General features: G+C 43.8%; 1 protein-coding gene across 1 annotated transcript in view; it reads left to right on the forward strand.

Moving 5' to 3' along the window:
• lrig1 (leucine-rich repeats and immunoglobulin-like domains 1) overlaps positions 1-26,003 on the forward strand; it is a 45,408-nt gene that overhangs the window by 13,552 nt on the left and 5,853 nt on the right. Inside the window, exons 2-14 of the mRNA XM_015012669.2 lie at positions 3,301-3,372; positions 4,958-5,032; positions 10,887-11,024; positions 11,135-11,278; positions 12,950-13,093; positions 13,216-13,359; positions 15,350-15,493; positions 18,852-18,932; positions 21,608-21,679; positions 22,084-22,155; positions 22,672-22,835; positions 22,932-23,270; positions 24,561-24,842. Coding sequence (XP_014868155.2) covers positions 3,301-3,372; positions 4,958-5,032; positions 10,887-11,024; positions 11,135-11,278; positions 12,950-13,093; positions 13,216-13,359; positions 15,350-15,493; positions 18,852-18,932; positions 21,608-21,679; positions 22,084-22,155; positions 22,672-22,835; positions 22,932-23,270; positions 24,561-24,842 — 1,871 coding nt within the window. The remainder of the gene's footprint in view (positions 1-3,300; positions 3,373-4,957; positions 5,033-10,886; positions 11,025-11,134; positions 11,279-12,949; positions 13,094-13,215; positions 13,360-15,349; positions 15,494-18,851; positions 18,933-21,607; positions 21,680-22,083; positions 22,156-22,671; positions 22,836-22,931; positions 23,271-24,560; positions 24,843-26,003) is intronic.

Below are 26,003 nucleotides of genomic sequence, written 5' to 3' on the forward strand. Positions count from 1 at the left end.
GTTTGTGTGAACACGGATTTTTAGGCTCTGCTGTAATTGGCCCCTATTGCAGATGGGGGGAATGACAATTTGGCCAACTAACCCACAATAGGAGGTTCCCCAGCACACGATCGTCGGGACGCAGGCGTTTCTGCGTACCGTGCCTCGAGGGCAGACGCATGCTCTGCTATTATCTCGTCTCACACACACAAAACAAAACTGGGCAAAGAAGCTGTCATTATCTGCAAGCGAGCACAGACGATTATAAAGGCAAATCTGTCAAGTCAGAGGGTGATTGAGACAGATTGTTTTTAAAAACCAACATGCACCCTGCTATTAACCCACCCGCAACACATTAGCTTCCTTAATATCTCCTTCGACTTTCTCTAAAATGTCTGGCACGAAGTAACAGCTTCTGCCTTCGTTTCCGCCTCCTGCTGCGGTCTTTTGAGGCCACGCTGACACAAGAGACCGAGGAATGTGTTGCATCAGGTAAAAGTGTCCCCGGTCTCTCTGCCGTCTCTCCGAAACTCTCTCCTGTCGTCTGTCACGTCTGTGCGGAGGAAAAGCGGCACACGGCTGTGGGCTGCTTTTGTCTCACCCGGCTTAACCCCACCGCCACACACAAACAAACACCGCTCTCACTGTGGGCTGCTCTCTGCCAACACGCAGTCTGCATATACAATGTTAACTTTACTTTGCAAGTTCAGGCTTCAGCCTTGTTCTGCTCACCATGCAGGATCTGCGGTCGCCTTGGCAACCCCCACCTCACCTGGGTGACAGCACCTGATTTTCTTATATCTCATATCCAGGGTGTCCACGCACCCTTAAATCTTAAACTTATGTGGGTCATTCTATAATTGCAGATACATTTGATGTCCAGAGTCATTATTTTTGGTCTGGTATATTAAAATATTTCAATTTTTAAATGTTTTCGTAATTTATTACTCATTTTAATGGATCATAATATTTAACAAGTAAAAACATTTAAGTAAATACATTTAAAATTGTTTTATATAGCTGAAAAACCAAGATTTCTTGTCGTCCGAGTTGGGTACTGTCTTTTTTATTAACCTGAAAAATGATGCAAAAACCTATGTTTTATTATTTTTCTTTGGTGAATTTGTTTTTTCTGTCTTTTTTTAAACTGCCTAAAAGGTCAATTTAATAACAACATCACATTAAATTAACTCAAAATACCCTTATTTTTGAAAAAATATGTGTCCGAGAATTTTTTGTCAACTCTGTTACCATATGGTTTTGTCCCTGTAAATCTGGGAAATTGCCTTCTACGGCTATATAAACTGCATAAAATTAAGTCATTTACTTTTACTGATAAGACCTGAAACACACAGAGGTCTATGTGCCATTCTCTGGGAAATATTTTAGTTTAAAAATCACAATCACCAGGTGTTATCGTTTTCAACGTCAATCTTGTTACCAAAGAATCATGAGAAAAATACAACAGATTTTTGATCAGAGACAAGTTTTCTTAATGGTTTTTAAACCATTATCTCAGTGGTGTCATGTTTTTTCACAATTTCTACTCACAAGTGGAGTTTTTAATAAAAATGTTTGAAATTGTCAATTCTGTTACTGTCAACTCTGTTACCAAATAGGGTAACAGAGTTGACAATAACAGAGTTTTCAGTTCTAAATTATTATGGTCCTGTCAATTCTGTTACTAACACCAACTCTGTTAGGTAACAGAGTTGACATGTTTATGACATACTTTCACAAAAAAAAAAGGAAAACTGTTGTCTAGAGCACCATATACATTGTTGGTTGACTTCTGCTGTGATTTAGTATTACTGACCAATTTTATTTCTAAAAGAATGATGGTTTTCAATGAGTTTTAATGAAAAACGTTTGACCCTATGCGAACAACTCTGTGAAAAGTTGAGTATCTTTTGATTGTTTAAAATGTATTTTTAAGTAAAACATCTCCATTTAAAGTATTTGGGTAGTAGGACACTTGGTGTAATGGAATAAAAATATTTTAGTCTGCTAGAATTTATTGTTTTTTTCACTCACTGTCCGTAACAGAGTTGACATAACATACCGCAAAATATACGTTTTTTCTGAGAAAAAATTATAAAATATGTAGCTAATGTTTGGCAATTACAGATTTTTTTAAAGTTTAATACCTTTTCAATAGACTACCTAAGAAAATTTTTAAGAAATGAAAAGTTTTTTTTTGTCATTTCTTGAAGTGCCAAATGTATCTCCAATTATAGAATCACCCATGTATCTAACATTAAAACCTTAAAATGTCTTAAATTCATTAACAAAGTAAGTTGGATTTTAATATATTAATCACAAGGATTTGTCTTGGCAGGACTATTTAATCTCATGTATTTTCTTTTCTCTTGGAACTTTTTTTTGAGTCGCATGCAGACATCTTCACTGCGTTGTGCGACTCCAGGCAGTTGAGCTTATCGGTTACTACTAGCTGCTAACATACACTTGCTAGCTAGTTTGTTAACTTTTTTACAAGTTAGCTGGAAGAAGTTGGATTTCTCATGGGACTTTTTCTGTCAGGCAATAGCTTGAGTTACACACAATCATCTTCATTGTGTCACGTGACTTGAGGTGGTTGAAGATACTGGTAACTAGCTGCAAACATACTGTTGTTATCCAGCTAGCTAACTTTTTTGCGTCCATCACGTACAAGTCCAAATTTATGTCCAGTTGGCTGGCCAAAATTTGCATGTTTCTGTGGAGATACAGAGCTTAAATCTCATGTACAATGGTCTTGAAAATGTCTTAAACTTGAATCGGTGAAACCTGCAGAAGCCCTGGCAACGTGCATCGGTCAGAATAAATTGAATTAAACCAGAGTTTCATCCTTCATGAGGTGTCGGGATGTCAAACGCAGCCTTTTTCACCTGTTGTTTGACAGTCTCGCCGTATCAGCGGACAAATTGTTCTCTAATAAGCCTCCTTACAAGTCAAGTGCCAGCTATTAAATACGCTGTTAGCCTAAAGTGCAAATTGACTGCTGCAGATGGATGGCCCGCGGGTCATGTTTGGAAAGTGAGCCAGGAGAAAGGCACTCTGCATCGACAGTATCGATCCAAAACCTTCCCTTGAAGGCCAACCGGATTTATGTACTGCAGTGTTTCCACACGTACGGATGACGCTGCTTGTCAAATAGGGAGATGTAATTGTAATTGCTGCAGCTGATCAGAGTCCTTTTGCCAGAAAAGATAGGTTTGACAGAAAAGCTTTAAACAGCTGCTAAGCTAAAATGTGACACCGCATGTAGCTGTGATCTGCTTTTTGTATTAAAACCTCTCTCTTTTTTCACCCATGTTTCAGAAATCTTGGACACAATAAGCTGGCCTCCCTCAGCGCCGAAGCCTTTGCCAATCTTCCTAACTTACGTGAACTGTAAGTATTGAGCCGAATTACTCAAATTAGTGCTTTTGTCACATTTATGTCCCTTGACGTTTTTCCAGTTTTCTCACAGCTTCAACATGTTTAATGTGTAGCCCAACATAAAGTACTACATAGCTTTCAAAGCGGAAGGTAAAGGATGCAAGGTGAACATTTTCTGCAATTAAAAATCGGAAAAATTAACATTTTGAGTTCATCTGATCAAGGCAGCTTCTTCTACCTTGTTAGCTTTGTTAGCAGCTTTTTGGCAAACTTCAAACTGGACTTTTTATGGCTCGAGATGATTTCGCTTAGGAAGTGGAACGTACTGAGAGCAAAGCTGGAGAGAAGAGTGCACAAAAGATAACAAACGTGTTAAACGGGCATTCGTTGTTCACCAAACTATTCATATTCAGTGACACAGTCTGGCTAATTCCACAATAATCTGACTTTGAGGAAAGGCAGCTGTTTGGTTTTTGGAAAATAAAAACGCCCATCTTGCTTCTAGCCTTTTCCAAATGCACATTTTACTTCTAGATTCTTATACATCTCCTTCAAAATCCAGTTATTCTTTCATTTCAGCCTAAGTTTGTCTTCAAATCTTGCCTCAAATGTTCTAGACAATCCAGAAAATGCCAGTGATGGGTTTTACTCTGTGTGTGTTTGTAGCAAGCACACCAACCATCTTTCAGCAGAAAAGAAAACATTCTCACAGCATAATGCTGCCACCACCGTGTTTCACCAACTGAAGATTGTGTGTCCTCTGCTTGTCTTGTGGACAAATTGGAAACTTCCTCCTCCTCAGTAAAGGCCAGATTTGTCGGGTTTCACAGATAAAAGGGATTAAACACAAATGCACTCCATACTTTTCAGATTCTTATATTGAACAGCATCCTGTTCAATATAGTAACGTCGAAGCCAGTGGCTATAAGGTGACAGAGTGTGAAAAATTGAGACTTTTGCGCTGTAAACGACTAGATGCGGACCAATGTCGGCGTGCTTCCCAGCAGCATCCTCCTGTGTGTCGCCTTGAACTAAATCCAATTAAGAATTAAGTGGTGGTTTTCTATATTAAGCCTTCCCCTCCACCACCCGATACTGTGGCCAGCACTGGCCTTGTAAATATTTTATATGGCGAGGAGAGGGGCTTGGCTTTGTGTCACTCAGCGCCAGCGCGCAGCACGCACACACACACACACACACACGCACACACACACACACACACATTGGCCAGATAATACACGCACTGGTGACATCTCTGGCAGGCCGGACCACCAGTCATACGCTCCTGGACATCTGTTTTACTCCCGTGTTATTTTTGGGTTTTTACAAGGATGACCTGCCGCTTGCTCTGCGGCAGACGTGACAAGTAGTATTTGAAATGCTTTGATTTATGTCCAGATCCAATTCAGCGAACTCACAAAGGCTCAAAAGCGTCCGTGTGATCTCGAGAAAAGCGAGGGTTTTTTTATTGGAGTCTTGTTACAAATTCAGCTCTTGACAACTCAAATGTTTCTGTGGATCTAATGGGTTTGTTTTAGCTTAAACGCTTCCTGTTTTTATTTTTATTTTTTCCTGACCTACTGTTTGTCCCTTACAGGCGCTTGGATCACAATGAGCTGACGTCCATACCAGATTTAGGACGGGCCGCTTCCAACGTTGTATCCCTCTACCTGTGAGTACTGCCCTACTTTCTGCAGCAGTATGTTTTCCTCCACTGCATTCATAAGTCAGACTAGAGACACTTCCAGTCCTCAGAAGTCATGTTGATTTAATGTGAAGATTGTTATTAATACAACCCGGCTGCGCCAAAGCAGATCAAATCCCCCCCCCTCCCTCTTTTTTTTCTTTTGAGCCCCATTGCCATCAATACAGTCATGTCTTGAGAGAGCGACAAACGGTTTATAGCGAGCGACGGCTCTCATTAGCCGGCTATGTGGTCCTGTCTACAGCGAGCTGCGCTGGCTGTTTGGAGTGTCGGCTCGTATATGGATTTGACTCCCGGTTGTGAAACCGTGCCTGCTGGAGGGGGGGGGGCTGCCTGCACTGGCATCTTGCTGGAGATTTACAGCCGTATTTGGGAAGGGTGTGTGTACGCTTGTGTGTCACAAATGTGAGCTCAGCAGTCCATCAGCAGATTGACTTTATTCTTTTTCTCTCTCTCTCTCTCTTTCTGTCTCTCATCCAAAACAGTTGAAAGATTCGTGATGTGGTCAGGTAACAACAAGTAAAGTTTGAGGAAACTTGCAGTGGTGCTTCATGTTTATAGTTTGGATTCGTACATGTTGCGGGGCGGGATTTAGCTAAAGCTAGCAGATTCTGCGAAGCTTAAAATGGTCACTGAGACAAACCGCCTGTGTGTTTAAATCTTAAAAACTTAGGCAGACGTTTAGAGTCAAGCTTTGAAAATCTGAAAATGATAAACTATAATGACTTACTGAAAATCAGTGGGTTACCAATATGGGGTAGTTTAATGCATGACTGGATCTGACTGGTGAGCGTCTGCTGGGCACCATGAGATCATTTCTTTATGTGAATTTGTCTTATTTGAGCTCTACTAGGTTGCATAAACGTTAATCTTCTTTGATGAGATGCTTTAACTAGGTGAAGAAGTCAAAGTTTTTTTTTGTTTCACTCAAAAGAAGTGTAGATGTATGGAAACAGTCATTTTTATGACATGTCTCATGTTCATTCAGGCAGAGAACGAGACTTTCAGCAGATAACAGAAAGGCTTAAAGCTGCTGTATGGAACTTTTATATATATATAAAAAAAGTATTTTCCTCATATTTGTTTAAACTGTCAATATGCTGTTATGGTATGAGACATAACATCTGTGAAAAAAAATCAAGCTCTTTCACCGCCTCCCTGTGCTGCTATGCCTGCCTGAAGATTGCAACGCTCTGCTAGAAACAACCAATCAGGGCCAAGAGGAGTGTTTAGTGCAGTTAATTATGCTTGTGTACGCGCTGGCTCATGCTAACTAGCAGTCATGTCAGGCTACGTCGTGGAGGACTAGCTACAGCATAGCAAGAGAGCTGACTGACGGCACTAAGGCTCTGACTGGTGGTTTCTGACAGACCTTTGTATTTCTTCAGAAAGAAAAAGAGCTTGAGTTAGTTTTTCACAGATCAGCTGTCTCATATTATGCTGTCATGACAAAGTATAAAAAAACCAGATTGTTTGTAAATGCTACATTGTGCAACTATAAAGTATAAGCGAAAAGTTATTTTATCCGTTTGAGCTTAACATACCGATCATAAAACATGCCAGATTTGGAAATGCAGGCATCCATTATGATAACTATAGAGTTAAGGTGTGGCTAAGAAAGCTATTAATGCTAACTATGCTAGCCTCTAACACATGTTTTAGAATGCCACACGTCAGCTGTCTTCTTTCAACAACGGCAACAACAAAATCATTTTCACTACAATCTCAGTAGAGATTTCACTCGAGCTCATTCGGTGCTAGCCGTTAGCTTCGTTCACACGTTTGCAGCGCGCCGGCTGCCCGCTCGCTAGTAAAGCGCACAGCTGCTTCTCCGTGTCATGTTTGATCATCGGCGTATCGTTTTTCCGCGCCGAGCTTTTGTGGGAGTCACACACTCGCCTCTCCCTTGTGTGTCATCTGCCTGCTTCTCAGAATTCATCATGATGCACCGATGTGGTCAGAATATTTCTGTGAGCCGTAGTTGGTTTAGAAGAAGGGGGGAGTTTGAGTTAGATTAGGCAACGCCGACTGTAATAACTCAATAAAAAGGTGTCTCTCTTGTTTTGTTTTTCTGTTGTTGTTTAGTTTTCTGTCGATCCTTTTGCTTCTGATCCAAAACAGACCGGAGTGAGTTCACCTTTTACTTCCCCCGCAAAGAGTGGAAAGTGGAAGCTCGTCCAAAAGGGCCGGGGTCTGTCTTTTTTTGGCCTGACTCGAAGCCTGTTGCTGGGGAGGAAAGGCTGCTGTCCTGATGGGAGTGGAGGACGGAGGGAGGGTCAGATTTTTACAAAGCTACGCAGCTGAAGCGAAGGGCCCGCCGACGCGCTGCGCAGCTGCAGCTGTCAGTCACACGGCTTACAGTAAAACGGGCAACAGCAAGCGAGGGGGAGGAGGAAGGCAGGAGAAAACGTGGAGGCAGCGAGGGGGATGAGGGATTTGAACGGTGTCAGATCAAGGGTGACATCATTACATGTCGAAAGAGGCGAGATTAGGGGAAGCGGTGAGGTAGTCCAGAGGAGAGCGCAGAGAGGCGGAGGAATGAAGTGAAACCAGGGTCAGCCGTTTATTTCCGAAAGCAGACCCAGCGCAAACGAGCTCGGCACCGACCGAGCCAGCTGGAGAGAGAGAGAGAGAAAGAGAGAACGTTTGTGTGCCGGTATCTTTTTTTTTTTTTTTTTTTTTTTTGCCGCTGGCCGGAGGTTGTCTGGAATGTCGTCTGACTGCAAGTCTGAGTGAGACGGTGGCTGACACTCATGTGACAAAACGAACAGAACATCCCGCCTTCAGACAAATTCATGCAACGGCAAACTCTCCAAAAAGACAGAGAGCGGCACATATGCGGTCGCTAACGTCTGATGGTCCGACGGTCTGACGGCCTCCCAGGCGCCCAGAGTTTGATAGTCTGAATGTTTACGGGAGGCTCTTTCTTACCGTTTCAGGAAGGGAAAATGAGCTGTTTCACTTTTGTTCTTCCAAAGTTTGATGACTAAGATTGAAAACAAGAATGATTTCTTTCTTTAAAAAATAATAAAATTGCATAAGTCATCATTCCTCCAACCTCCAAACCTTTTTAGTAACATAATTATCAATAGCACTTAATTCATGTAAAATTTATATTCATAGTGTTAAAACTTTATATAAAATACCTTTTTCATTTTTGTGTCCTGATTTGGCAGCTTTGACAGAAAGCATGGTGGGTCTGAGACATAAAAAAGAAGAAGTAGTTTTCATCGTTAGCACTATAGTAATACATTACTTACAAATATCACCCACCCCAACTTCAGAGTGAGCATTTGGAACAGCGTGAAATTTTTCCAAACCGGATCTTTTAAGAACCCTGGTACACCTCGAGGCTAGTAAACAACCCCGTACCTTGTCCGGGCACAGATCCATAAAATAAACAAGCTAGCTCGACTCGACCGAGGAACTAACGCCGAGCCATCTACACACCAGATGCCAGGCTCTCAGTTCCCACAATGCGTTTGGCAGGCCTATTGAGGTCCCGCAGACTCCCAGAATGCCACAGCAGGGTGGCACAGGGGGAGATGGGGAGGGAAAGGGAGAGAAGCAACAAAAAGTTTTAAAAACACAGTGTCAAAGTGACGGGAGCAGCACAAACTTTCTCTTTGTCTGCAGTCGGCTTCAAAGAGGCGCTTTAGAACAGCTTGGGATAAAAATCAAACGGATGATCTGATTTTCAAATAATTCTCCTTTTGTCCAGAGCGCCGACATCAAACCGAACGTTACTGCCCAAACGGCGGACCTCAAAGGTGCGGCTGGAGAGCGGGAGGGCGGCGCTGCTAGTGTAACGCTCTCTCCGCACATCAAAAGGAGTGTCAGAATGAGCCGGCCGAATGCTAATCAGGCGGTCAGAGGGTAATAATGAGATTTGGAATTAAGCGAAATCGGGGCGAGTGAGAGCCTCGGACATCAAAGGAGAACAAGAGGTAACCGGGCTTCCTCTTTATCGCAGACGTCAGCGGCCGTATGAGAACGGTTTTTTTTTTGTTTTTTTTTTTTTAAACGCCGCCATTGTAGCGACGTGGACTTCAAACGCTATCTGTCTCTAACACACAGCTGGGAACCCGGCTTTGGGAATGAATGTGGAGAGAGAGAGAGATGAGAGTTTGAGACCGATCTGTTTTTCCCATCAAGAGGTCACCAGCTGTTGACCCCACCTCACCCCTCAGCGCCTCCCCCCTCCTCCTTTTCTTCTTCGCCAGTCCTTCCCTCCTTTTTTTGCGGCATTGGCTCACTGTAGCCACTGTCCATAGCTCTGTCCCCTGTGTGTATGTGTGTGCATGCGTGTGCGTGTGTATGTGTGTTTGCACATGGGTGCTCTTTCTTAACCATTTCTGCCACTGTTTATTCAGGTGGGCCACTATGATGTGCTCCCCCCCCCCCCCCCACACACACACACACACTCATGCACACCAGAAAGTGTGTGTGGCTGATGGTGTGTGTACATCTGCTGGTAGAGAGCCAGAGAGGAAGTAGGGACTAGCTTTGTTTTTATGAGTTTTCCTTAAGGAGCACCTGCTCTCTGTTGCATTTTGACACACACAAACTTACACACACCAGCCATCATCATTATGAAGTTTGCAAGTAGATATTTCCTTACTATGTAATTACTTATATCTCTAAAAATGATGGGAATTGGTTAAATATTCAATGCAGTCTATTTGCATTTGATTCTAGGCCTGTCAAAATAACAAATCTTGCCTGACGATAAATTGTCACTGAAATTTTAGCAATAAACAATAATATTGTCATCTTGAGATGATTTCCGACTAATATAATGATAGTGTCACTGTAATTTTTAAACAACACGTGACACTGGAAACAGAAGACTTTTTAAATAGCCATGACACGTAAGCAAATCAGCCAAAAACAATAAGTTAAACGGATGTAAAAACCTAAATACAATATAAACAGAAAATAAAATCAGGAAGTCTCTGTAAACAGAAAATTGCCCTTCCAAAAATATTAATTAATGGTCTCAGACAGGAAGAACAGTCAGTTAGGAGTTTCATAAATCAAAAGCGCAAACTAACAACAAAAACACTCCATTTTGAATAACTCAACTTGCAGGATTCTCATGCTACAAGACCGCGCAAGTAACTGAAGCCAGAGTTTATTCACTGGTGACGTACAATGGCAGCTAGCTAGCTAGCTATTTGCAGTTACATCTTCAGTAACTGCAAATTCATCATCACTTGGCTGGACAAAGTTTCTACATTTCTCTTGATATTGGCCTCAAACTCCGTTCATAATGGTTTTTAAAAATTCTTAAATTTGAGTTGTTGGAACGCAGACATGAGCCCCATCGTTCCTTACAAAACCCCCAAACATGGCTGAAACACGTCTCCGTCAGACACATGCGGCGTGACCAAACATACGGCAAGCCAGGCGGAACGTTTCCGTGTCGCTAATCTCCACTGTGGTCCTTCGCTTTAGTTTTCCTGCCATCTCAGTTGCCAGCTTACATTTGTTGGGGTCCACTTTAAAAGGCCAGACCATGTCCTCGTACTTCCCTGCGTCCAAAAACGTGCTGCCATCAGTACATTTCATCACACGTTCGGTGACCGCCTCTTCTGTGTCCTTGGAGTTGTTTACAGAAGGCCGGCTTCTGCTTGGGAGCTCTTAAAGGACTCGGTTTGTGGCCACTTGGTTCTGTGTACCCTGCTCTCGCCGTGCCTTAAGTGGGCTTAAGGAACTGGGAGCGGATTGGAGTGCCTTGACTGATTTGTTCGCCGTGGGTTAAGCAAAGTAATTTTCATAACACACCCGATGCTAAAGGTTTTCCTTTTTTTTTTTTCAGACATCATAACAAGATCCGCACTATCGATGGCAGCCGAACCACAGAGCTGGTTTCCGTGGAAACGTTGGACCTGAGCAATAACGACATTACCGACCTGCGGGGGGACGGCTTTCCCGCCGGACTTCAAATCAGAGACCTGTAAGTACCGCGTGAGGCAGAGGGTTCTGTTTTTTTTGTGTGCGTTTTTATCATAATGCAGGAGACTGCTGGCCGCCATGGCTTGCTGTAAATCTTTGTTCTCTTTTCAGATACCTGAGCAACAACAAGATCAGCACGCTGCAACTCGGAGCGCTGGATCACCTGGGTTCAACGCTGCAGGTCCTGAGACTGAGCCGAAACCGCATCAGCCAGATCCCGATCAGAGCCTTCCAGCTCCCGAGACTCACCCAGCTGTGAGTACCGCTCTCTCTCTCTCTCTCTCTCTCTCTCTCTCTCTCTCTCTCTTTTTTTTTTTTAAATCACGGTTTGTGCGTTGAAAGGTGTTTAAATCTGCGTGACCGGTTCACCTCCACAGTCAGGCCGGGAAACGAATGGCGCTTCCCTTGTGTATCTTTGGGAGACTTGAGAGAACCGAGAGGATTTAAGAGTTTGGGTCGAGGAGTGGCTTCCTGGTGTCTGTTGATTGAGCGCTGTGTGTTTAACATTTAGAGCGCTGTTAGTGTGAGCTATACCTCCAGGGGTGGATAAGGCCTGACAAGGTAAACACCAGAGTTGTATTATTAGTGATTTACTGCCTTCCTCCATATCCCCAAAGTGGTTAGCTCAATCCCAGCGCCGTGGTCCATTATCTTCGTCCGACTTCCCTCCAGCGTAACGACCCCATTTCGTTGCTCAACGCCTTCACTCTGGAGACGGAGCCGCTCGTGTAATGGGAGTCCCACCCCGGGGTTCCTCAGGTGCCTTTTGTTGGACAGGTGGTCCGGGTGACACTGTATCTCCAGATGCTGGCGGTGATGCATGCGAGACATAAAAGAACCTGCATGGATGTTTGTCTCCGGAAGCCCTGGGGGCTTTTAAAGCCTTCAAACGCAGCAGCTGCACAGTTTAATGTTGCATACAAGAGGAGACCGCGTGTAGTTTCTGCATCTGATGCTGTGTTGTTTTGTTAATTTTATTTATTACAGCTAAGTTCAGAAGTAAGTCTTGTCTCTCGATGTCACCAGGAGGATTCAGTGGTTCAAGCTGGTTGTGTTGAATGCCTGTTCAGAATAAAGACAGAGAAAAAATGAGAAAAATAAGGTTGTTATAGGGCTGAGCGATATGGCTTAGAAATAAAATCTGATTTTCTGATTTTTTTTATTTATTTTGTGTGCTGTTTTTGCTAAAAAAAAACTAAATTTCAAATGACAGAAAATATTTTCAGAGTTTTTATTTCAATCATCCCTTCTGTGAGTTATACAACGGAGTATTAGGGCGAGGCTACGAAAATATTTGTTTAATTACAAGAGTAAAATAAAAAAAATTAGCAGAACGAAGAGACAATTTTACCAGGAAAAACGTCTTAAAATTAGGAGAAAAAAAGTTATTTTAATGAAAAAAGCTTCTTGTTATTGAAATCTGACATAACCAGCCCGTTCTGTGTGATTTTTTCTTCGAAATAGACATTTGTTCACACAATCGTGGTGTCAAAAGATGAAGTATTTCTATTAAGTATTATCTGTAAAACTCATACTAACTTAACAAGATGCTCAACGTCCCTCAGTTGAACTTTTTGTTGTTTTTTTGTGTAGGAGCTCTCATAAAATTACTACTTCATTTTACTAATATTACAGCTTTAATAAGGACGTAGAGTTGACCTGAATTCAGCGACGTTATAAATAGAAGTTGTAAAACAGGCGTGTCAAACACAATGGCTGTCCTTTTTCTGACATCGCTCTGAAATACAAAAACACGAGGAGTTCATTGGAAGAAAAGAAAAAAACAAATTCAGATTTTTTTTCCCCCCAAAATTAAATCTTCAACAACCAGTAATTAATCGCCTAACTCCAGGTTGTTTCTCTGATTTAAAATGTTTACTGTGTGTGATGTACTAGAGGTGCCGTGTCTGTCCGTCCACCCTGCAGGGAGCTGAACAGGAACCGGATCCTTCAGATCGAGGGTCTGACCTTCCAGGGTCTGTCCAGTCTGGAGGTGCTGAAACTGCAGAGGAACAGCATCAGCAAACTGACTGACGGCGCCTTCTGGAACCTGTCCAAAATGAAAGTCCTGTGAGTTAAACAAGTTTGCATTTCCTCGTCTTAAATTTGAGACAAGGAATGCTCGGACCTGCTGCAGAGGACATGCTCACTGCTGTTGTTTTTTGTTTTCTCCTAAAATGTACTTCCTGCAGGCACCTGGAGTACAACAACCTGACGGAGGTGAACAGCGGCTCCCTGTACGGCCTGAGCTCCCTCACGCAGCTCTTCCTCGGCAACAACTCCATAGCCCGCATCAACCCTGACGGCTGGAAGTTCTGCCAGAGGCTGAGGGAACTGTAAGTCCTCGCAGGTTAATGAGCCTGAACCTTTTGAAAAAGACAATCCCAGAAAAATATATATATCCTGGATACCTGGAGGACAGATCGAGTTGTGCTTTAGTGGTTTTTTTCTTTTTCTTTTTTTTTCTTTTTTCAGTAACCCAACTCTCACCGTCAAGGTCTTCACCCAGGGTTAGATAACATTTTCCTTTAACACTCTATACGCCACGCCGTTCTCAGGATAAGCCTGTTTATCCCATAATTAGAGCCGGGCTCAATGGGACACAAGCCCTTCGACAAGAGTTTTTGTGCTCGTCTCCGAAGCTTGAGGTTTCGGCAAAGGGCCGTGTAATCCCCTGTTGTTTGTGTTGTGGTAATTACGCTCGAGGATCGCCTCTCCAGCCTTTGTCTCCCGAGTTATTATCCGCAGGTCTCTCTCTCTCTCTCTCTCTCTCTCTCTCTTTTCCCTGCGCTGTTGACACGAGTGTCGTAACGCCGCTCTAAAGTGCTTCGCTCGGCTCGGGGCGTCGCGAACCGTGAGGTAGCCTCAGCCGTCCGTGGCGCCGCGGCTTGTTTACGCCGAGCGGTCTGAGGGGATAAAGTGGTGGACGGCGTGCATTCGAGTTTGCTCTGTGTATCTCGGCGCTGCTTCCTGTGTGCACATCTTATGAATGGCAGATTGCTCCCGGTGCTCTGCTCTCCCCGCCCCAGCTCGCACGGGTTTTATTATCTATAGAGCTGCGATGAGCCTCGCAGCTGATAGAGGCGAGTGACTCGTCTTTATGAGGAGGCTGTTATTGCATTCCCACTGCGCCTGGCTGAGCCGGTCATCAGTGGGGGGAATCTCTGCACACATGGCTGGTCAAGCAGACCTGAGGGCTGGCCACAGAGAGGGGCACAGAGAGGGCAATAAAATGCACAATAATGTCTTTGAGGGACTGTTGGACAGTTGCTGCTGGAGGATTCATGATAATTAAGATGCAATGTTTAGCAACAGACAAAATGTAAAAAAAATAAAATAAAAAAAAAAAAAAACAGAAGAGATGCACCAGTAAGCCTGTCGGAATGAGAAATCAATTAATTGCCTGGAAAATTCAAGCGAGCACAATACTTTCTATTTGGGCAACAGTTGTTTAAAGAGATTTAATATCGTTGCAAAGCTGCCATTTTGAAAAATGCTGCAAACTTTTTTTTTTTTTTACAAAAGTCCTAACTGGCACTTTTGTTTTTTTTCTGTACATATGTATCCAGAATATCATAAAAACAACTAGAAATGCGAGTCAGGTACGGTTAAGACTATTTACATTAAAAGGACTGAAGAAGAAGAATCTGTTTAAATATCCTAATAAATAATCTCCAACTGAGTTTTTTTTTAGTTCATGTTCTCAGATGAAAACTGTGTCAGCCAGGAAACGGCTTAATGGTGCGTCTGTTTCTGAAATACACAGAAATCAGATCCAGTTTTTCCAAAAACAACAGAAACAACTTTGATTCATTCAGCGTTCTTATCTCATGGGAGTGTGTGTGTGTGTGTGTGTGTGTGTGTGTGTGTGTGTGTGTGTGTGTGTGTGTGTGTGTGTTTTCTGCAGGCTTCAGAGTAAACAAATAGCACATTAACTGTACCGTTTTTAGGATTGGGTTTTATTTTCTGGGGTTTACCACATTCTCTTGTTGGTGTGTAAATGTAGATTATAGACGCGTAACGTCCCAACCAGGACGGTTTCCTCCCTGCTTAATGATTTGGATCTCAGCTTTGCTTCCATGTCTGCTGAATCCATTCTGCTAGCAGCTTGTTACACCACGGAAAAACAGACATCACAGGCTTGGAAAGCGCTTTCAAATCAGCCGTGAAATTTAAGTCTAATGATGTTGCAAGCTGTCTTTGTGTTCTGTAAACCTGTCATCTCCTTCCAGACCTCACAGCAAACTTCTTTTTTTTTTTTTCCTTCCCCCTGTCTGTCTGTGTCTGCTGTCCCATCTTTTTCTGTCTGCGTCTTCTTCTGTCCAGGAATCTGTCGTACAACAACTTGACCCGTCTGGACGAGGGGAGTCTGGCCGTGCTGGGGGATCTACACACACTGCGGCTGGGCCGCAACTCCATCAGCCACATCAATGAGGGAGCCTTCAGGGGCCTCAAGGCTCTACGAGTCCTGTAAGTGCACCACCCCGAGCCGATATTACCAAACCCAAAATAACCCCCCTCCCTTCCTCTCTCTCTCGCCCCTGATGAAGAGATAAGGTTAGACGTTCCACTTGGGAGCAGTGAAAGCTGAGCTGTTAAATATCGGTGTTGCCTGTGTGATATTTGATATTTATGCCCAAGTATTCCCTTTACAAACCGTCCTATTAGTCAGTCGCTCCAGGAAGTTGTGATCGCAAATATTAATGCAAATTCACTCATGATTTGTTAATTTTGTGCAGACTTGCATTGTCCAACAGTCTGCACAACCTTACTGCAAATCTGACCAATCACTTTAACGTTTTCTGACCATCCACTGCAACTCGGCTGAATTTTGACTAATCCCCCTTAGTCCTCTTTCAATTTAACTTCCTCTTTCATGGCGTCTTTTGAGAGATGAACCTGCAAGTTGAGGCAAGTGTGATGCTAAACTGTAACATTTGCTTTTTGTTTTTCTTTTGTTTTGTTGCTTAAACTGTCTAATCACTTCATGTTGCCTTGGATGACCAATATGAAGTTCTTCTTTTGCACTTTGAATCCTCCTCAGGACTTGATTTTATTTGTATTGTAAACGTTTTTTGCGCTTTTAACATTGACAAAAATCCTGCCTTTTTCAGGAAGGTTATGTGCAGCAATTTCAACTTTTTTGGAAGACGATGTTATGACAAAAATAAAGTAAAAAAAAAAAAACTGCAATTTTTTGAAAAAGGTGCCACAAATATCGACCACAATACTCACAAAACAACACTGCGACATCCTGGAGGGACCGATTAGCATTCATGTATATTCATGCCGTTTTCTTTTATTCTCTGTTGCTATTTGTTGCTTTTTCCTGCCTTTCTTTTCCTCGTTTTCTCCGGTTTGGTGTCTGGACAAGCCTGGACTTGAAAGCGCTGCTTTGTTGATATGCCTCCATGCGTCTAGAACTTGAGGATAAAGACTTTTTCTTCCACCTTTTACACAAGGTGCCAAAATAAAATAAAGGGGGAGAAGCAAAGAGAGGAAAAAGTCGATGGATAAATCCTTCAAAGCCTTTTGGGTCTTGGTTCTTAACTACAGTTTACTTGGCTCTGCTGCTTTCCAAGCTAGGAAAAAAAGAAAAAAAAAAAGAAAACACACATACAACACAAAAAGCAGAGCCAGATCTCCATAGATGAGCTCTCTCACAGCAGGCTGATCTGCCAAACACTGGTCTCTCTCTCTCTCTCTTCCTCTCTCTCTCTCTCTCTCTCTCTCTCTCTCTCTCTCTCTCTCTCTCTCTCTCTCTCTGTGACACACTGGGGGCTTGTTTACTGGTCACACAGGGAAGAGACGAGCAGTTTTGATGAGCTCTAGGCTCTTTTCCCATGTTTTTATTTCTGGTGTTTAATCACCCATATTTTCCTTTATTTGTCTGTTGTTGTTTTTTTTGTAATTTTCTGTTTGTGCTATTATCCCTGCGTGTTATCTCATGAAAAACACTTAATGTGCTTTGCCAAAGCATTCCTACCCATATACTTTTCCACATTACAGCCACAAATCTTAATATATTTTACGAGGGCGTTGCGTCATAGAACAGGCAGAGGTCAGCAGTCTTTACAACACTGAGCCATTTTTGCATTTGATTTGCATATTTGACTGTTCAAAGCAAAATAACCAGTTTTTACAAATCGTCAAATGTTTCTATAAAAGTAAATGATTGCATTTTTTTCAGAGAACCTTCAAATTTCAAATAGATACTAAAAAAAAAAACTCCTTGTACTTTGCAACCTAGGGGGGAAAAATATTTCACATAAACATTCAATATGTAAGAGAAACTGCAAAGACATATATTTATTGCCTATACAGTTCTAAAAGTTACTCAATAAAAGCCACTTAGGTGTCAGACCCCTGTTATAGACCTACTATTCAGAAGTGTAAGAAAAATGGTTACATGTGTAAAATCTACAACTTTTTTTAATGCAATGCCCCTAAATACAGTTCTATGCAGACAAGTGAATTGATGTTTACAGCTATTTTGCAAAGATGAATGGGCAAAAATATCAGTACTTAGCCGTGCAAAGCTAGTGGAAACATACCCCAAACGAGCTGATGCAGCAAAAAGAGGTGTTATGCAAAAACGTCCCAATGAAATACAAGTTTGCACTTGTAACATGAGAAAGTGGGAGAAAATACCAAAGGTGTGAATACTTTTCTGTTCCATTTTTAGTTTTGCAGGATGTTTTTGAAGACTCTCCTGTCCTTGTCCAAACCTCTGCCCTCTTCGTCTCTTGAGGCAGGCCTAATCTAATCAGTGCAGGGGAGGACAGGCATAGGCAGGGCTCTGAAAAAGAGCTGGGGGAGCTTTAATTGGGTATGTGCCGCTGGTTGTGCTGGCATGGGGCTGGAGCCCACATCGGGGTGTGAAAGCTCTAAACAAGCCAGCCAGCCCTCTAATTCGGCCACGGGGGTCGCTGGCTCATTGGGGCCCACCCCCTTTTTCCGCCGGTCCCTCAGCCCCACGGCGGCTCACTCACTCACCCACCCACTCCTGGCTTTGCTTTAACAAGGCAATGGCGATTCAGATCCAGCCAGCCAGAAAGTGTTGGAAATTGGCAGGCCTAGTCGAGCCCCATACCAAAGGCAGCAGCCAGTGGAGGCTGAAAAGAAACGGAGGGGGGAAGAAGGAGGAATAAAAGATGCTTGGATAGTAAAGGGAGAAGGAGGTGCATCTGACCATCAGCCTCAAAGGGGTTTCTCAAGATCGGAGGAAGGCCTTTGTCGATTCAGAGGAGTTCTCCGAGTTTGATGTGTTTGATCTTCATGTGGAAGGGGCAAGTCGTGGCTTCTCCTCAGCGATGACTTCATCTGAGAGTTTGTTGCACCTCACAGATGCATTCACAAGCTCCCAGTGTGCTGTAATAGAAGTCCCTCTTCTCTATTGATTCCATTGTCTATCTGCCTGACCATGGCCAAGCGTGGCCCCCTACTGCCATTAAGAGTCTTGGATGTACCCTACCTGCCACCATTACTCCCAATTGCCCGCCTCCGACGAGGCATTGTGCTCTCGCCAGTCCCCTCCATGCCATCATGAATTAAACATACGCTCCCTTGCATCGGGGGCTTGCGTCCTTACATGCACTTCTCCATCCCTCTTGAAGGAAAGAATTTGCTCAGTTGGCAGAGCAGAGCAGCAGAGGGGCTCTTCAGCCCAGGTGCAGATTGGGGGGAGGAGGAGGGTCAGAGTGTGGGTGAGCGGGCAACCCATAACTTTCAGGGCTGGGAAACTCTTCTCTGTAGACAGACCCCAATCCCTGTCCAATTCCTTTTGGTCCTTCTTACCCCTCCCTCTCTTCTCTCCTTCTCTCTGCAGGGAGTTGGACCATAACGACATCTCTGGCACAATAGAGGACACCAACGGGGCTTTCGCTGGATTGGACAAGCTCAACAAGCTGTGAGTATCTTCCCCACATTCATTCCCACCCCCTCCATTTCACTCCCTTGTCCTGAGACTCTCTCTGCTGTTCTTTGAAAACAGGAGAACAGAAAAAATGTTTCTGTTCAAATCAAAAGTGTCTATCCAAGTCCTTACTTACTCTACACTTCCAACTACAACTACGCTTTTTAGAACCGGAAAACCCTCGTACGTTAGGGTGCATTCACACCACCCCTGTTTGGTCCGCTTTAACTGAACTCTGGTTTGTTTGCCAACAATGTCTGGTTTGTTTGGGGAGGTGTGAATCACAATCAGACTCTGGTTCGCCTAAAGACCTAGCTCTCGGTTCGGTTGAACACATATGAATGCATATCTGGACGGAAGCAGACCAGAGAAAAAAAAGCAGGAAGTACACAAGTGTAGAGTGCAAGGCATTCTGGGTAAATACAACCAAAACAAATGCTAGCGGGAGAAATGGCTTTTACCAAAGACAAAACAGAACTCTTACCACCGCCAAAATTTGGCGCTAGCCTTATTTTTGTTTACAATTTGTGAAGAAGTAATTTGGCTCATGTCTTCTTTGGAGGTTTTTGTTTTGTTTTGTTCAGTAGTTCTGAACAGACGGAGGAGGGTAGATGGTTGGATCGTTTGACTCAATTCGGTGTGAAAGCAGAACCAGCTGAAAATGTAACAACTTTGGTCCCCAATCAAACTGAGTCTACCAAACAATCAGGTGTGAAAACACCCTTATTCTATCACCAAAACCTGGAAACAAACGAGATATCCAAGTGATGATAGTGGTTCCTGGTTGGTTCAGGACTTCAGGAGTGTAATCCTCCACAATTTGGATCATGATGCTCCAGAGCTTCCTTTCAGAGTATCCTCTGGTAATTAGCTCCTTGGTCTAATAATGGCGGGACAGGATAATCTCAGGACAAGGCCGCTGACTGATGTTTGGCTGCAGTGCTAGCGACTTCCCTGTGGAGCTCTAATCCTCGGGGGATGATGTTCTGCAACTTCTGGGTGCGAATCTGTTTTTAACAAAGAGATGTTGAATAATCAGATTGTCGAAAGGACGCTGTAGACGTCGAACGCATGCCGAGGAGGTCAGTCAGCCATAACGTTCAGGTGCATCTGACTAGTTATGTGTGAAAGTTGTACGAGTTTCTTTGCCTATAACCGAGCTGTTCTATATCAAGTTAGCGATTTGTGAAATTGGAGCGAGAGAGAAGCCTTTGTGGCGCTAGGCAAGCAATCATCAACCTGCAGGATGAAAAGACGACGTCCAGCCAAGATGGTTCCCAGTGTGAGCACGGCCGAAAGAAAGAGCCCAAGAAACGTGGAGAGAAAGGGCTTTTCTTCCAGCTGGCGGGGGTTCGCTCCCCCAATAGGCTCATTTCTATTTCTGCTCTGTGCCTCCGGTCCTCTGCTCCCCTCATTCCCACTGTCTGTTGTTGGGAGCCGAGAGAGGGTGAAATCGAGGGCCGTATTCAGTCATCAAACATCAAACGCCTCGCCTGCCCCGCCCTCTGACCCTGCCCCCTTTTTTTGTTTGTTTTTTTTGTCGTACCGTCGGCGGAAGCAGTCCTCTGTGTCCCAAAGCTGTCAAAGCGAGCCATGGGAAAAAAAGAAAATGTAGAAGGGGAACAAGAAGAGGACTTCAAAGTGTTCAGCACATGGTGCTTTGCAAATGCCTTCCTCCTCCTTGATCCTTTCCACATTTTGTCTTATTATAGCCACAAACTTCTCACTATCTTAGTAGTGGAACGAAAAAGGATAGATGGTAGGGCTTGCCAGTTTTTTCAAACCATTTTAGCCAGGTTTTTTTCCCTCACTTTTTTGGCTAAAAAAAATAATAATTGTTCATTAGCGGTGAGGGCTACATTTTCTGTTTTTCGTTTTGCACAATGCTCAACATTGTTTTTTTTTTTTTTTTTTTTTTTATTTTAAGCAAGATACGTTTACATTATGGATTTAATCAATCTTTTAGTTCAACACCTGGCCTCTAGGGGGCACTACTTAGTTAAAACTGGAAGAACTTTCTTGAATTTTAAGATATGTTAATATTATGTTACATTCACACAACAGGCAAATGTCACCCAAATCCGTTTTTAATTTTTTTCCCATATATACGGCGCATATCCAACTTTTCCATGGCAGTCTGAAAAGCTCAATTCTGATCTTTTCATGCAAACAAACAAAAGCAAAAACCAGATTTGTTCCACGTGTGCTACTAAATCAAATACATATAAGATGTTTTTTATTTCCATCTTCTAGGAAATGACAGAACATATTTCTCTCTCTCTCTCTCTTTATATAATATATATGGTTTTTTTTGGGGGGGGGTTTAAGTGTGCTTTTGTTTCATTCATCTTTCCTGGGAGTTTTCCGAAAATTCAATCTTTATAAACAGAAAACTCAATTAATTGATAGAATCAATTTATCGATTTAATAGATGGTTTCGCCAACAAAACAGTACCGCCCAGATAGAAGTTGTCTTTGAAAAGCAACCCATTTAATCTCGCTCACCCTTCCTCCTGTCCAATCTTTACCCAGTTCACATTTCCAGCACCCCCAATCCTTTTTCCTCTCATCAGACCCACCCTCACTAATTGTGCGTCTCTCTCTTTCTCTCTCTTCTCTCCTCTTCTTCCCCTCCATCAATCGACACCCTGCATGTTCTGCGACGGCAGGACTCTGTTTGGAAACAAGATCAAATCGGTGGCCAAGAAAGCCTTCGCCGGCCTGGAGACCTTGGAACACCTGTGAGTACCCCACAGCAGAACGACTGGGCATAAAGACCTGCAGAGGGAGGGCAGGGGAGCAGAGACTGCCTAAAAGTAGCTGGCAGAGGCGAGGTTGCTAGCAATTTAATAGGGTCTTTGTAAAAGGAGAAGACAGAGCGGCCAGCTGCCTCTGTCTCGTTAGTCTAGCTCAATCTCTGCCTGGATGTTTTTTTTTTCCCCTCCTTCCCTCGGCTCAAGCTATTGAGCATATGCTGAGCTCTGCTGTAAAAACAGAATCCCTGTCAGACTTTTTCTTTTTTTTTTCTAAAGGATTTTGTTAAACGAATGACAGAGCTAACCTACATATGAAAAAACCTCAATATTTCCATCTTAGCATAAAACCGTCACACAGCTGATTTTGCCAGTTTCTTCTGCATCGACAGGAACTTGGGTGACAACGCCATCCGTTCTATCCAGCCTGATGCGTTCAGCAGGATGAGGAACCTCAAAAGCCTGTGAGTGGCAGCATTTTTTTTTTTATTTTTATTTTTTTACACAATTTCATATTATATACAATTCACCCAAATTGAGCTTTTTTTTTTTTTTTTTTTTTTTTGCATGTTACAACAAAATTCATGATGTTTTATCAAGATTTGATGATACACCAATGCAGTGTTTCTCCCATAAAACTAGCTAAGCCTGGTGGGCTCATCCTGCAACTTTCCGTGTTTTTGAGTTAAAACTTGTGAAAAGTTGAGAATAAATTTGAAAATATCACTAGGTAATTACCTGCTATTGGAAGACATGACCAACAATACCTAAGCAACAACACCAAGTCATAAAAACCCCTAAAATAAATAGAACAAGCAAAGCTTAGCAAGTAAAGCCTGGTAGCCCGCCAGGCTTATAATACACTGTAGGAGACCCTGCCAATGGAAAGTCATGTACAGTTATGAAATGGAAGGAAAATGACACGGTTTTCAAACGTAGATAATCTTGAAGGTGATTCAGTGTGTTCTGCTTTCCTCTAGTCTCATCCAGAGCAACAGTTTCCTCTGTGACTGCCAGCTCCAGTGGTTGCCCCTCTGGCTGCACACCCATGGCCTGCTGGCGGGTGTAAACGCCACCTGTGCCCACCCAGTGAGCCTGCAGGGAACCAGCATATTCGAAGCACCACAGAACAGCTTTGTGTGTGGTAAGTCAGGTTTTGCAAGCGCGCTGCTTTTTTGGTCATTCCCACATGCTGCCATATGTTTCCTGACCTGCTTTTTGCACGACCGCCTCCATCCAGACGACCTTCCCAAGCCTCAGATCACAGTCCAGCCGGAGAACACGGTGACGGTGCTCGGCAGCGATGTGCGTCTCACCTGCACGGCAGCGAGCAGCAGCTCTTCCCCCATAACGTTTGCCTGGCGCAAAGACCAGGAGCTGCTCCGCCATGGTGAGATGGAGAACTTTGCGCATGTGCGCACTCAGGCCGACACGCCGGCCGTCGCAGGAGGCGTGATGGAGTACACCACCATCCTGCACCTGCGGCGCGCCACCTTCGCCGACGAGGGCCGCTACCAGTGCATCATCACCAACCACTTTGGCTCCACCTACTCCAGCAAGGCTCAAGTTGTCGTCAACGGTACGTCGTCGTTGCAGGCTTGATCAGGATTTCTAGAACACAGAAAAACTGTAGAATACTTTTAGTCTGTGTTTGGCAAGCTTTCGCTCAAATTAATTGTCTCTTCCTTGGCCACCATCTACTCTAGCATGAACTTGCTAATCAGTGAATTTGGCTGTATTTCAATAGAAGGTTTCTGACCATCTTTCTGAAAATGGAGATTTACAGAATTGCTGCACTAGTATTTATTTTTACTAGTTGTCTTTGTGTACAAACCAGAAATGCGCTGAACACGTAGCTTGTTTATTTTTCTGTCTGGTTAAAGACAACCAAAACAATTTTGTGAGTCTGAAACACTATCGGGAGAAATGGCTCATGATCTTCTCCAACCGCTAAAATCTGTCGCTACTCCATCTTTGTTTACGTTTTGTAAAGAAAGAAGTTGCGCCCACGTCTTTTTCAGAGGCGTTGCTGTTGTTTTCTCAAGTAGTTGTTGGTGCAGCGCCACCACAGGCAGGGAGGTGAATAGGTCTTTCGTTGCAGTGAGAAAGCGAACCGCACTAGCTGAAAATGCTCCAAGTGTTGCCTTTTTTAATCAGGTGTGAAGAAACCCTAAAAGTACGTCAGTATAAGTGAGGAGTTTAAGATAAAGTCAGCAGAAGCAAAACAAAGGAGTATTACTAGATTACATTTCCAAATGCCTCCACAGTTCACTTAGGCTGGCAAAAAGCAAGTGAGAGCAAGACTTTTAGCAGATAAGAGTTAATAATAAAAGTTATTCTTTCCAACTTTTAACGTGTTTTAAATGCAGAATTAACTCAATAAAATGAGCCACAGTCTCTACAAGGTAGAAGGTTGCTACGCTAGCTGGGCTAATCATGCTCTTTTAGTATTTGTGGTTTAGTATTAAAGACACTTTAAAATGTTATCTCCGTCATCACTTGGTTGTAAAATAATCCTCTTTTACAATGACTGGTCTCATGTCGCCTCTGCTTCTTACATGAATAATTAATGACAGCTCCCCGGAGGAAGGCTAGACAGAAATATTTTGAATGCTGTTCTTATTACACTAATACAGCATAAATCAGTGTTCGGCGCATTTCTAGTACAAATATCTTGGAGAAAAACAGTTTCCTGTAGAATTTCGCTGAAAGATTTTGGGTACAAAGTCCAAGAACATCTGGAAAAAGAAGCGAATCGCTCGATAATCTTTAACATCTGCCATTAAATTCTGAAGTAAAAGTTCTTGCTCAGAGTAGACCTCGGAACAAAAACCTACAAAACGGCATTGATTACGCCTTGTCTCCACAGTCCTGCCTTCTTTCCTGAAGACTCCCCGGGACAGCACCATCCGCACGGGCCACACCGCCAGGCTGGAGTGCGCCGCCGAGGGCCACCCGGCGCCCCAGATCGCCTGGCAGAAAGACGGCGGCACGGACTTCCCCGCCGCCCGGGAGCGCCGGATGCACGTCATGCCCGACGACGACGTGTTCTTCATCACGGACGTGAAACCCGAGGACATGGGCGTGTACAGCTGCACGGCCAAGAACACGGCGGGCACCGTGTCGGCCAACGCCACCCTCACCGTCCTGGGTAAGAGGTTCCCACGGCGACGTGTGGAAATAACCGGGGCGCTCGGTTGGGAATTGGTCAGAATGAGGAGCAGCTTTTTTATTTTTCTTTTCTCGGCAGCTGCGGCCGAGCTGTGGGTCAGGGGGCAGAGGTCGCGGATAGGGGTCAGAGTGTGGACGGTGGAGGGGTGGAAGGGGGGGGGTTCTCACAGAGGGGCGTTTGTTAGGCATTCCCACCCCCTTCTCTCCTCTCAGTAGGAGGGACTACCTCACTGCAGGCCTCACTGCTCCCAGTTTATTGGTTGTTTTACTCAGCAAACAAAACAGACTTCACTCCTGTGAGCAGCGCAGCACACACACAACATCTTTGTGTTTAGTTGAGCAATGCATCTGCCCCCTGAAGCAAAAAAAAAAAAGGAAAAAAAAAACATTATTATTCTCAAACTTTTAGATGTAGGTTAGCACCTTCTCTGCTAATCTACCCGGCAACGCAAAACACTGAATCAACAGAGCCTGTGTGCCGAATCTGTGATGTTTGGGTTGGTGCAGGGGGATGGTGGCTGCAGTCGAGGGGCCCCTGTCTGGAAAAGAGAGATGGGGGGAGGAGAGGAGCGTGAGGCAAAGGAGAACTGGAACAGGGAAGTATGGGCAGGGGAGGACTAGAGGGGGAAAAAAAGAAAAGAGAGGAGGGGGGATTGATGGAGATGGAGAAAGTATAGATAGAAGAAAAATGGGGGAGGCTGAAGTGGGTTAAGTGAGATCTCTTAATCTGTGTGTCCCACCGTGAGGGGAAGTGTCGAGTCTGAGAGGCTGACCCTCACACACACACACACGCGCGCGCACACACACTGTCTCTCTCTCTCTCTCTCTCTTGCACCGAATTCAATGCAGTTCATTCTCCAGAATGCAAAAGTCACTCAGAGACACACTGGCTGCATTGTTCTGCAGAGGATTCTCCCGCAGAGGAAATCTTGTTAGTGTGTTGTGATAAAACGTTAACTGATGCCACAGTCGATGAGATGGAGGAGGACCGTTGTTGAATGAGACAGGGCTTTTCTCTGGGATCCTGCCACTATTCTACTGTAACGATATGGAGCAGAAAACTTAGAATGTTAACCTGACTTTTAACGGTGCACAGTCCTGGCCAGTGTTTTACTGGAAATGGTGGCGTTTGTTTAAATCA

This window comes from Poecilia mexicana, unplaced genomic scaffold (genome assembly GCF_051168715.1).
Source record: "Poecilia mexicana isolate PSO_F unplaced genomic scaffold, ASM5116871v1 scaffold_5, whole genome shotgun sequence".
NCBI classification, from domain to species: Eukaryota; Metazoa; Chordata; class Actinopteri; order Cyprinodontiformes; family Poeciliidae; genus Poecilia; species Poecilia mexicana.